The sequence below is a fragment of the Ranitomeya imitator genome, chromosome 6, assembly GCF_032444005.1.
Source record: "Ranitomeya imitator isolate aRanImi1 chromosome 6, aRanImi1.pri, whole genome shotgun sequence".
In the NCBI taxonomy this organism is placed as follows: Eukaryota; Metazoa; Chordata; class Amphibia; order Anura; family Dendrobatidae; genus Ranitomeya; species Ranitomeya imitator.
The window spans coordinates 576,022,223-576,036,005 of NC_091287.1; the positions used below are offsets into that span (position 1 = coordinate 576,022,223).

The window sequence follows — 13,783 nt, forward strand, 5'->3', positions numbered from 1 at the left end:
GGGGTCTTGGGGGCGCCCATGTGGTGAACAGATGCAGGAATGTGTCCGACCTGTCCATAATGTACGGGGAGATCACAGGTGTCCTCGCAACCACCAAAACAACCGCAGTGCAGAGATCAGCCAACCGACCACACAAGAATAATAGCATTTTGTTTCTGTATCGCCCGCACATACCGCAGCACTGTACAATAAGCGGGGACATGTGCGGACAACACCAGACATCACAGGAAGCCGATCACCAGTCACAGGAAAAGCGAGGGTCCTGCCAGTATGTGCACATGTATGATCCAGTCACCGGCCAGTATCTGTATGTGTACATGTATGACCCGGTCACCGGCCAGTATGTGTCTATGTACATGTATGATCCGGTCACCGGCCAGTATGTGTATATGTACATGTATGATCCGGTCACCGGCCAGTATGTGTATATGTACATGTATGATCCGGTCACCGGCCAGTATGTGTATATGTACATGTATGACCCGGTCACCGGCCAGTATGTGTATATGTACATGTATGATCCGGTCACCGGCCAGTATGTGTATATGTACATGTATGATCCGGTCACCGGCCAGTATCTGTATATGTACATGTATGACCCGGGCACCGGCCAGTATGTGTATATGTACATGTATGATCCGGTCACCGGCCAGTATGTGTATATGTACATGTATGACCCGGTCACCGGCCAGTATGTGTATATGTACATGTATGATCCGGTCACCGGCCAGTATGTGTATATGTACATGTATGACCCGGTCACCGGCCAGTATGTGTATATGTACATGTATGACCCGGTCACCGGCCAGTATGTGTATATGTACATGTATGATCCGGTCACCGGCCAGTATGTGTACATGTATGATCCGGTCACCGGCCAGTATGTGTATATGTACATGTATGATCCGGTCACCGGCCAGTATGTGTATATGTACATGTATGATCCGGTCACCGGCCAGTATGTGTCTATGTACATGTATGATCCGGTCACCGGCCAGTATGTGTCTATGTACATGTATGATCCGGTCACCGGCCAGTATGTGTATATGTACATGTATGATCCGGTCACCGGCCAGTATCTGTATATGTACATGTATGATCCGGTCACCGGCCAGTATGTGTCTATGTACATGTATGATCCGGTCACCGGCCAGTATGTGTATATGTACATGTATGATCCGGTCACCGGCCAGTATGTGTATATGTACATGTATGACCCGGTCACCGGCCAGTATGTGTATATGTACATGTATGATCCGGTCACCGGCCAGTATGTGTATATGTACATGTATGATCCGGTCACCGGCCAGTATGTGTCTATGTACATGTATGATCCGGTCACCGGCCAGTATGTGTATATGTATGACCCGGTCACCGGCCAGTATCTGCATATGTACATGTATGATCCGGTCACCGGCCAGTATGTGTATATGTACATGTATGACCCGGTCACCGGCCAGTATGTGTATATGTACATGTATGATCCGGTCACCGGCCAGTATGTGTATATGTACATGTATGATCCGGTCACCGGCCAGTATGTGTATATGTACATGTATGATCCGGTCACCGGCCAGTATGTGTATATGTACATGTATGATCCGGTCACCGGCCAGTATGTGTACATGTACATGTATGATCCGGTCACCGGCCAGTATCTGTATATGTACATGTATGATCCGGTCACCAGCCAGTATCTGTATATGTACATGTATGACCCGGTCACCGGCCAGTATGTGTATATGTACATGTATGATCCGGTCACCGGCCAGTATGTGTATATGTACATGTATGACCCGGTCACCGGCCAGTATGTGTATATGTACATGTATGACCCGGTCACCGGCCAGTATCTGTATATGTACATGTATGATCCGGTCACCGGCCAGTATGTGTACATGTATGATCCGGTCACCGGCCAGTATGTGTATATGTACATGTATGATCCGGTCACCGGCCAGTATGTGTATATGTACATGTATGATCCGGTCACCGGCCAGTATGTGTACATGTATGATCCGGTCACCGGCCAGTATGTGTATATGTACATGTATGATCCGGGCACCGGCCAGTATGTGTATATGTACATGTATGATCCGGTCACCGGCCAGTATGTGTATATGTACATGTATGACCCGGTCACCGGCCAGTATGTGTATATGTACATGTATGATCCGGTCACCGGCCAGTATGTGTATATGTACATGTTTGATCCGGTCACCGGCCAGTATGTGTATATGTACATGTATGATCCGGGCACCGGCCAGTATGTGTATATGTACATGTATGATCCGGGCACCGGCCAGTATGTGTATATGTACATGTATGACCCGGTCACCGGCCAGTATGTGTATATGTACATGTATAACCCGGTCACCGGCCAGTATGTGTATGTACATGTATGATCCGGTCACCGGCCAGTATGTGTATATGCACATGTATGACCCGGTCACCGGCCAGTATCTGTATATGTACATGTATGATCCGGTCACCGGCCAGTATGTGTATATGTACATGTATGATCCGGTCACCGGCCAGTATGTGTATATGTACATGTTTGATCCGGTCACCGGCCAGTATGTGTATATGTACATGTATGATCCGGGCACCGGCCAGTATGTGTATATGTACATGTATGATCCGGGCACCGGCCAGTATCTGATGGAGAGTTATGTTCAGAGAAATAGTGAATGGGCTATGTATAAAAAGGACTTCAATGAGGATTGGAAGACATGATTAGGAGGGAGTAGATTTTAAGGAACATGTAGAAAGCTGGGACATTGGGGAGTCAGATTAGTGGAGTGAGGTGATAGACCTGTTTAAAAAGATTGTGTTTTAAAAGCCTGATTAAAAATAAGGAGACTAGGTGTTAAACAGATCTGGGGTAATGCATTCCAGAAAACTGTCTGCAGTATAAGAGAAGCCTCAAACTGAGGTGGCAGGTTCAGATTATGGAGGGTATGAGTCTTAGATTAGTTGCAAAATGGCGAGGAAGGATCGGGTGGTAGGTAGATATAGGGTGTTGCAGCACTGTGGAGAGGACGGGTAGGTGGTAGACAGATGAGATGTAGGGCGGTGCGGCACTGTGGAGAGGACAGGTAGGTGGTAGACAGATGAGATGTAGAGCGGTGCGGCACTGTGGAGAGGACGGGTAGGTGGTAGACAGATGAGATGTAGGGTGGTGCAGCACTGTAGAGAGGACGGGTAGGTGGTAGACAGAAGAGGAGGAGATGTAGGGTGGTGCAGCACTGTAGAGAGGACGGGTAGGTGGCAGACAGATGAGATGTAGGGTAGTGCTGCACTGTGGAGAGGACGGGTAGGTGGTAGACAGATGAGATGTAGGATGTTGCAGCACTGTGGAGAGGACGGGTAGGTGGTAGACAGATGAGATGTAGAGCGGTGCAGCACTGTAGAGAGGACGGGTAGGTGGTAGACAGATGAGATGTAGGGTAGTGCTGCACTGTGGAGAGGACGGGTAGGTGGTAGACAGATGAGATGTAGGATGTTGCAGCACTGTGGAGAGGACAGGTAGGTGGTAGACAGATGAGATGTAGAGCGGTGCAGTACTGTGGAGAGGACGGGTAGGTGGTAGACAGATGAGATGTAGAGCGGTGCAGCACTGTAGAGAGGACGGGTAGGTGGTAGACAGATGAGATGTAGGGCGGTGCAGCACTGTGGAGAGGACGGGTAGGTGGTAGACAGATGAGATGTAGGGCGGTGCAGCACTGTAGAGAGGACGGGTAGGTGGTAGACAGATGAGATGTAGGGCGGTGCAGCACTGTGGAGAGGACGGGTAGGTGGTAGACAGATGAGATGTAGGGCGGTGCAGCACTGTAGAGAGGACGGGTAGGTGGTAGACAGATGAGATGTAGGGCGGTGCAGCACTGTGGAGAGGACGGGTAGGTGGTAGACAGATGAGATGTAGGGCGGTGCAGCACTGTAGAGAGGACGGGTAGGTGGTAGACAGATGAGATGTAGGGCGGTGCAGCACTGTAGAGAGGACGGGTAGGTGGTAGACAGATGAGATGTAGGGCGGTGCAGCACTGTAGAGAGGACGGGTAGGTGGTAGACAGATGAGATGTAGGGCGGTGCAGCACTGTAGAGAGGACGGGTAGGTGGTAGACAGATGAGATGTAGGGCGGTGCAGCACTGTAGAGAGGACGGGTAGGTGGTAGACAGATGAGATGTAGGGCGGTGCAGCACTGTGGAGAGGACGGGTAGGTGGTAGACAGATGAGATGTAGGGCGGTGCAGCACTGTGGAGAGGACGGGTAGGTGGTAGACAGATGAGATGTAGGGCGGTGCAGCACTGTAGAGAGGACGGGTAGGTGGTAGACAGATGAGATGTAGGGCGGTGCAGCACTGTGGAGAGGACGGGTAGGTGGTAGACAGATGAGATGTAGGGCGGTGCAGCACTGTGGAGAGGACGGGTAGGTGGTAGACAGATGAGATGTAGGGCGGTGCAGCACTGTAGAGAGGACGGGTAGGTGGTAGACAGATGAGATGTAGGGCGGTGCAGCACTGTGGAGAGGACGGGTAGGTGGTAGACAGATGAGATGTAGGGCGGTGCAGCACTGTGGAGAGGACGGGTAGGTGGTAGACAGATGAGATGTAGGGCGGTGCAGCACTGTAGAGAGGACGGGTAGGTGGTAGACAGATGAGATGTAGGGCGGTGCAGCACTGTGGAGAGGACGGGTAGGTGGTAGACAGATGAGATGTAGGGCGGTGCAGCACTGTGGAGAGGACGGGTAGGTGGTAGACAGATGAGATGTAGGGCGGTGCAGCACTGTGGAGAGGACGGGTAGGTGGTAGACAGATGAGATGTAGGGCGGTGCAGCACTGTGGAGAGGACGGGTAGGTGGTAGACAGATGAGATGTAGGGCGGTGCAGCACTGTGGAGAGGACGGGTAGGTGGTAGACAGATGAGATGTAGGGCGGTGCAGCACTGTGGAGAGGACGGGTAGGTGGTAGACAGATGAGATGTAGGGCGGTGCAGCACTGTGGAGAGGACGGGTAGGTGGTAGACAGATGAGATGTAGGGCGGTGCAGCACTGTGGAGAGGACGGGTAGGTGGTAGACAGATGAGATGTAGGGCGGTGCAGCACTGTGGAGAGGACGGGTAGGTGGTAGACAGATGAGATGTAGGGCGGTGCAGCACTGTAGAGAGGACGGGTAGGTGGTAGACAGATGAGATGTAGGGCGGTGCTGCACTGTGGAGAGGACGGGTAGGTGGTAGACAGATGAGATGTAGGGCGGTGCAGCACTGTAGAGAGGACGGGTAGGTGGTAGACAGATGAGATGTAGGGCGGTGCAGCACTGTGGAGAGGACGGGTAGGTGGTAGACAGATGAGATGTAGGGCGGTGCAGCACTGTGGAGAGGACGGGTAGGTGGTAGACAGATGAGATGTAGGGCGGTGCAGCACTGTGGAGAGGACGGGTAGGTGGTAGACAGATGAGATGTAGGGCGGTGCAGCACTGTGGAGAGGACGGGTAGGTGGTAGACAGATGAGATGTAGGGCGGTGCAGCACTGTGGAGAGGACGGGTAGGTGGTAGACAGATGAGATGTAGGGCGGTGCAGCACTGTAGAGAGGACGGGTAGGTGGTAGACAGATGAGATGTAGGGCGGTGCTGCACTGTGGAGAGGACGGGTAGGTGGTAGACAGATGAGATGTAGGGCGGTGCAGCACTGTAGAGAGGACGGGTAGGTGGTAGACAGATGAGATGTAGGGCGGTGCAGCACTGTGGAGAGGACGGGTAGGTGGTAGACAGATGAGATGTAGGGCGGTGCAGCACTGTGGAGAGGACGGGTAGGTGGTAGACAGATGAGATGTAGGGCGGTGCAGCACTGTGGAGAGGACGGGTAGGTGGTAGACAGATGAGATGTAGGGCGGTGCAGCACTGTGGAGAGGACGGGTAGGTGGTAGACAGATGAGATGTAGGGCGGTGCAGCACTGTGGAGAGGACGGGTAGGTGGTAGACAGATGAGATGTAGGGCGGTGCGGCACTGTGGAGAGGACGGGTAGGTGGTAGACAGATGAGATGTAGGGCGGTGCAGCACTGTGGAGAGGACGGGTAGGTGGTAGACAGATGAGATGTAGGGCGGTGCAGCACTGTGGAGAGGACGGGTAGGTGGTAGACAGATGAGATGTAGGGCGGTGCAGCACTGTGGAGAGGACGGGTAGGTGGTAGACAGATGAGATGTAGGGCGGTGCAGCACTGTAGAGAGGACGGGTAGGTGGTAGACAGATGAGATGTAGGGCGGTGCTGCACTGTGGAGAGGACGGGTAGGTGGTAGACAGATGAGATGTAGGGCGGTGCAGCACTGTAGAGAGGACGGGTAGGTGGTAGACAGATGAGATGTAGGGCGGTGCAGCACTGTGGAGAGGACGGGTAGGTGGTAGACAGATGAGATGTAGGGCGGTGCAGCACTGTGGAGAGGACGGGTAGGTGGTAGACAGATGAGATGTAGGGCGGTGCAGCACTGTGGAGAGGACGGGTAGGTGGTAGACAGATGAGATGTAGGGCGGTGCAGCACTGTGGAGAGGACGGGTAGGTGGTAGACAGATGAGATGTAGGGCGGTGCAGCACTGTGGAGAGGACGGGTAGGTGGTAGACAGATGAGATGTAGGGCGGTGCGGCACTGTGGAGAGGACGGGTAGGTGGTAGACAGATGAGATGTAGGGCGGTGCAGCACTGTGGAGAGGACGGGTAGGTGGTAGACATGGATGAGCAGTGACATTAGCGGTCGGTGCAGTCAGTCTGGCAGGGATGAGTGGTGATATTAGCAGTCCGTCGGTCAGTGCGGTCCACCTCTGGCAGTTGTGCAGTCAGTTTCTTGTCTCGGTCGGTGTTTGTGGCCGGTTTCCCGGCTGCGCTCGCTGTGGGCGGCCTCCCCGTGTTGTGGATGGGCGTGGATGTGTTTCCCCAGTGGGAGGAGAGCGGCTCCGTACACAAGCGCCTCTCGCCGGCCGCTCTCCGCAGGGTCGCTGCTCCTGGTATCGCCGCACAGGCTGCTGCCGTCCTCTGGTGCCGTGTCCCGGGAGGCGCCATGGCAGACTCGGTGCCGCGTCCCGCGTCCTCCACCTGGTACTACACCTTTAAGAGGGAGATGCTTCTGGAGCGCTCTGATTGGCTGGAAGGGAATTCGGAGCAGGAGCGGAAGAGTCACCTGTACCGGAAGCTCTGCTGTGTAGGTGGGTGCGCGCCGGTAACCCCTCCGCTGCCGGGCAGCCAGCGCTCCTCCACCTGCCGCCTAAATAACCTGCACTGTGTATGTCATGCGTATCCATGGAGACACAGGTGTGCACAGGAGCTGCGTATCCATGGAGACAGGTGTGCACAGGAGCTGCGTATCCATGGAGACACACAGGTGTGCACAGGAGCTGAGTATCCATGGAGACAGGTGTGCACAGGAGCTGCGTATCCATGGAGACACAGGTGTGCACAGGAGCTGCGTATCCATGGAGACACAGGTGTGCACAGGAGCTGCGTATCCATGGAGACACACAGGTGTGCACAGGAGCTGCGTATCCATGGAGACACAGGAGTGCACAGGAGCTGCGTATCCATGGAGACACAGGTGTGCACAGGAGCTGCGTATCCATGGAGACACAGGTGTGCACGGGAGCTGCGTATCCATGGAGACACACAGGTGTGCACAGGAGCTGAGTATCCATGGAGACACAGGTGTGCACAGGAGCTGCGTATCCATGGAGACACAGGTGTGCACAGGAGCTGCGTATCCATGGAGACACACAGGTGTGCACAGGAGCTGCGTATCCATGGAGACACACAGGTGTGCACAGGAGCTGCGTATCCATGGAGACAGGTGTGCACAGGAGCTGCGTATCCATGGAGACACAGGAGTGCACAGGAGCTGCGTATCCATGGAGACACAGGTGTGCACAGGAGCTGAGTATCCATGGAGACACAGGTGTGCACAGGAGCTGCGTATCCATGGAGACACAGGAGTGCACAGGAGCTGCGTATCCATGGAGACACAGGTGTGCACAGGAGCTGCGTATCCATGGAGACACAGGTGTGCACGGGAGCTGCGTATCCATGGAGACACACAGGTGTGCACAGGAGCTGCGTATCCATGGAGACAGGTGTGCACAGGAGCTGCGTATCCATGGAGACACAGGTGTGTACAGGAGCTGCGTATCCATGGAGACACACAGGTGTGCACAGGAGCTGCGTATCCATGGAGACACACAGGTGTGCACAGGAGCTGCGTATCCATGGAGACACAGGTGTGCACAGGAGCTGCGTATCCATGGAGACACAGGTGTGCACAGGAGCTGCGTATCTATGGAGACACATAGGTGTGTTCATGAGCTGCGTATCCATGGAGACACATAAGTGTGTACATGAGCTGCGTATCCATGGAGACACACAGGTGTGCACAGGAGCTGCGTATCCATGGAGACACACAGGTGTGCACAGGAGCTGCGTATCCATGGAGACACACAGGTGTGCACAGGAGCTGTGTATCTATGGAGATACACAGGTGTGTTCATGAGCTGCGTATCCATGGAGACACATAGGTGTGTTCATGAGCTGCGTATCCATGGAGACACACAGGTGTGCACAGGAGCTGCGTATCCATGGAGACACACAGGTGTGCACAGGAGCTGCGTATCCATGGAAACACACAGGTGTGCACAGGAGCTGCGTATCCATGGAGATACACAGGTGTGCACAGGAGCTGCGTATCCATGGAGACACAGGTGTGCACAAGAGCTGCGTATCTATGGAGACACATAGGTGTGTTCATGAGCTGCGTATCCATGGAGACACACAGGTGTGCACAGGAGCTGCGTATCCATGGAGACACAGGAGTGCACAGGAGCTGCGTATCCATGGAGACATACAGGTGTGCACAGGAGCTGCGTATCCATGGAGACACAGGAGTGCACAGGAGCTGCGTATCCATGGAGACACACAGGTGTGCACAGGAGCTGCGTATCCATGGAGACACAGGTGTGCACAGGAGCTGCGTATCCATGGAGACACAGGAGTGCACAGGAGCTGCGTATCCATGGAGACATACAGGTGTGCACAGGAGCTGCGTATCCATGGAGACACAGGTGTGCACAGGAGCTGCGTATCCATGGAGACACAGGAGTGCACAGGAGCTGCGTATCCATGGAGACACACAGGTGTGCACAGGAGCTGCGTATCCATGGAGACACACAGGTGTGCACAGGCGCTGCCTATCCATGGAGATACACAGGTGTGCACAGGAGCTGCGTATCCATGGAGACACAGGTGTGCACAGGAGCTGCGTATCCATGGAGACACACAGGTGTGCACAGGAGCTGCGTATCCATGGAGACACACAGGTGTGCACAGGAGCTGCGTATCCATGGAGACACAGGTGTGCACAGGCGCTGCCTATCCATGGAGATACACAGGTGTGCACAGGAGCTGCGTATCCATGGAGACACAGGTGTGCACAGGAGCTGCCTATCCATGGAGACACACAGGTGTGCACAGGAGCTGCGTATCCATGGAGACACACAGGTGTGCACAGGAGCTGCGTATCCATGGAGACACAGGAGTGCACAGGAGCTGCGTATCCATGGAGACACATAAGTGTGTACATGAGCTGCGTTTCCATGGAGACACAGGTGTGCACAGGAGCTGCCTATCCATGGAGACACACAGGTGTGCACAGGAGCTGCGTATCCATGGAGACACACAGGTGTGCACAGGAGCTGCGTATCCATGGAGACACAGGAGTGCACAGGAGCTGCGTATCCATGGAGAGACACAGGTGTGCACAGGAGCTGCGTATCCATGGAGACACAGGTGTGCACAGGAGCTGCGTATCCATGGAGAGACACAGGTGTGTACAGGAGCTGTGTATCCATGGAGACACAGGTGTGCACAGGAGCTGCGTATCCATGGAGACACAGGAGTGCACAGGAGCTGCGTATCCATGGAGACACATAAGTGTGTACATGAGCTGCGTATCCATGGAGAGACACAGGAGTGCACAGGAGCTGCGTATCCATGGAGACACAGGAGTGCACAGGAGCTGCGTATCCATGGAGACACATAAGTGTGTACATGAGCTGCGTATCCATGGAGACACATAAGTGTGTACATGAGCTGCGTATCCATGGAGACACACAGGTGTGCACAGGAGCTGCGTATCCATGGAAACACACAGGTGTGCACAGGAGCTGCGTATCCATGGAGATACACAGGTGTGCACAGGAGCTGCGTATCCATGGAGACACAGGTGTGCACAAGAGCTGCGTATCTATGGAGACACATAGGTGTGTTCATGAGCTGCGTATCCATGGAGACACACAGGTGTGCACAGGAGCTGCGTATCCATGGAGACACAGGAGTGCACAGGAGCTGCGTATCCATGGAGACATACAGGTGTGCACAGGAGCTGCGTATCCATGGAGACACAGGAGTGCACAGGAGCTGCGTATCCATGGAGACACACAGGTGTGCACAGGAGCTGCGTATCCATGGAGACACAGGTGTGCACAGGAGCTGCGTATCCATGGAGACACAGGAGTGCACAGGAGCTGCGTATCCATGGAGACATACAGGTGTGCACAGGAGCTGCGTATCCATGGAGACACAGGTGTGCACAGGAGCTGCGTATCCATGGAGACACAGGAGTGCACAGGAGCTGCGTATCCATGGAGACACACAGGTGTGCACAGGCGCTGCCTATCCATGGAGATACACAGGTGTGCACAGGAGCTGCGTATCCATGGAGACACAGGTGTGCACAGGAGCTGCGTATCCATGGAGACACACAGGTGTGCACAGGAGCTGCGTATCCATGGAGACACACAGGTGTGCACAGGAGCTGCGTATCCATGGAGACACAGGTGTGCACAGGCGCTGCCTATCCATGGAGATACACAGGTGTGCACAGGAGCTGCGTATCCATGGAGACACAGGTGTGCACAGGAGCTGCCTATCCATGGAGACACACAGGTGTGCACAGGAGCTGCGTATCCATGGAGACACACAGGTGTGCACAGGAGCTGCGTATCCATGGAGACACAGGAGTGCACAGGAGCTGCGTATCCATGGAGACACATAAGTGTGTACATGAGCTGCGTTTCCATGGAGACACAGGTGTGCACAGGAGCTGCCTATCCATGGAGACACACAGGTGTGCACAGGAGCTGCGTATCCATGGAGACACACAGGTGTGCACAGGAGCTGCCTATCCATGGAGACACACAGGTGTGCACAGGAGCTGCGTATCCATGGAGACACACAGGTGTGCACAGGAGCTGCGTATCCATGGAGACACAGGAGTGCACAGGAGCTGCGTATCCATGGAGAGACACAGGTGTGCACAGGAGCTGCGTATCCATGGAGACACAGGTGTGCACCGGAGCTGCGTATCCATGGAGAGACACAGGTGTGTACAGGAGCTGTGTATCCATGGAGACACAGGTGTGCACAGGAGCTGCGTATCCATGGAGACACAGGAGTGCACAGGAGCTGCGTATCCATGGAGACACATAAGTGTGTACATGAGCTGCGTATCCATGGAGAGACACAGGTGTGCACAGGAGCTGCGTATCCATGGAGACACAGGTGTGCACAGGAGCTGCGTATCCATGGAGAGACACAGGTGTGTACAGGAGCTGTGTATCCATGGAGACACAGGTGTGCACAGGAGCTGCGTATCCATGGAGACACAGGAGTGCACAGGAGCTGCGTATCCATGGAGACACATAAGTGTGTACATGAGCTGCGTATCCATGGAGAGACACAGGTGTGCACAGGAGCTGCGTATCCATGGAGACACATAAGTGTGTACATGAGCTGCGTATCCATGGAGACACAGTTGTGCACAGGAAAATACTAAAACCCTATGTGTCATATTTGTCTATACCTATGGTAGATATTTTACAGTGTGCGGGAAATCAGCGATTCCGCAAAATTAATGAACATGTTGCTTTTTTTTCCGCGATTCGTTTTTTTCGCGGAAAAAAAATTGCAACATTTGCACAAGTTTTGTGGATTACATTGAAATGATTGGGATCCATATGTAAGCGTTTTTTTCACGTTTTTATACGTGTGCACATAGCCTTACAACTCCCTTCTCTGTGTACCTGAACTGAGAGAGGGAGGGGGATGTTTTGAGTGACATAATATTAAGGCTAGGTTCTCATTTCATTTTCGGGTGAGCGCTAACAGACAGCGTTCCATGGCGAAATTAACGCTGTGCAACGCGTCCGTTAGCGCTCCCATTGCCAGCAATGTTAAAGCGCATTGCTAGTGCGTGCCATTTTCGGCACGTGCTAGCAATGTGCCGTTCTTTTGTGACAGTAAAAAAAACAAAAAAAAACCTTACATAGTCACATTCCAATGTCTGTCACGTTCCCCGGCGTCCACAGGGTTAAAACTGCTTTCGGCAGGAGCGCTGCTAATGCACGCGCTGCTGCCGACAGTTTCCCTGCACTGACTGTCAGCGCCGGCCGTAAAGCAAAGCACAGGGGTGACGTCACCGCTGTTACGGCCGGCGCTGACAGTCAGTGCAGGGAAACTGTCGGCAGCAGCGCGTGCATTAGCAGCGCTCCTGCCGAAAGCAGTTTTAACCCTGTGGACGCCGGGGGACGTGACAGACATCAGAATGTGAGTATGTACTGTTTGGTTTTTTTTTTACTTTTACAATGGTAACCAGGGTAAACATCGGGTTACTAAGCGCGGCCCTGCACTTAGTAACCCGATATTTACCCTGGTTACCAGTGAACACCTCACTGGAGCGTCACACACGCCGATCCAGCGATGACGGCGGGTGATCAGCGACCAAAAATGGTCCTGATCATTCCCAGCGACCAACGATCTCCCAGCAGGGGCCTGATCGTTGGTCGCTGTCACACATAACGAGATCGTTAGCGGGATCGTTGCTACGTCACCAAAAGCAGCGATATCGTTAACGATATCGTTGTGTGTGAAGGTGCCTTAAGGCAAACATTTTCGATAAAGATATACTTAGGGATTCACTGTTTATTTGAAATGTAAAGTTATTATATAGGAATGTATGAATTAACATTGCTGAAAACAGAATTACATTTTTAAGCTCTGTTTTTCTTGCTGGAAAAAGTTCATATTAATGACAAACTTATTTTCAAAGTTTCATCAAGATCTTCTTAGGGATTCAGTGTTTATTTCAAATGTAAAGTTACTCTATAGGAATGTATGGGTTTGCCTTGTGGAAAACGCAATTAAAGTTTAACCTCCGCTAATTTATATTTAAATAGAGTGAAGTGGAAAGAAAAAAAGATTCAAAAAATTCAACTTTAGAAAAAAAAACTACCACAGGCATAGGTATGGCAGAACATGGCGCATAACGACGGAATCCCTAAAAAGATCCTAATGAAACTTGGAAGATAACGTTGTTGTACTAATATGAACTAATTCCAATAAAAAAAACGGAGCTCAAAACCGTTATTCCGTTTCCAAAAAATGTCACCCCTACATTCATGTATTGCAACTTTATGTCAAATAAATACATATGTAAATAAATTGGTTACTCTGCTTCAAATGGAGTGAAGTGGAAAGGAAAACTAAATTAAGAAAATGAAACGGTAAAAAAAAATCTAAAATTGGCATAGGTATAGATGAATACGAATAAAATATCTACCATAGGTATATGTTAATTTGGCACATAGGGCTTTAGTATGCACCTTGTGCACGGGAGCTGCGTATCCATGGAGACACAGGTGTGCACGGGAGCTGCGTATCCATGGAGACACAGGTGTGCACGGGAGCTGCGTATCCATGG

At 52.6% G+C, this 13,783-nt stretch overlaps 1 protein-coding gene across 10 annotated transcripts in view; it reads left to right on the forward strand.

Moving 5' to 3' along the window:
• The window catches only part of LOC138643272 (plectin-like), a 554,763-nt gene that overhangs the window by 329,479 nt on the left and 211,501 nt on the right, over positions 1–13,783 (forward strand). For 2 of the 10 annotated variants that reach the window (XM_069732193.1, XM_069732194.1), the window contains exon 1: positions 6,848–7,193. The exons of the other annotated variants lie outside the window; for them this stretch is intronic. In XM_069732193.1, coding sequence (XP_069588294.1) covers positions 6,905–7,193 — 289 coding nt within the window. In that variant the 5' untranslated portion in view covers positions 6,848–6,904. Of the gene's footprint in view, positions 1–6,847; positions 7,194–13,783 lie in introns of those variants that run through there. 10 annotated transcript variants of the gene reach the window in all.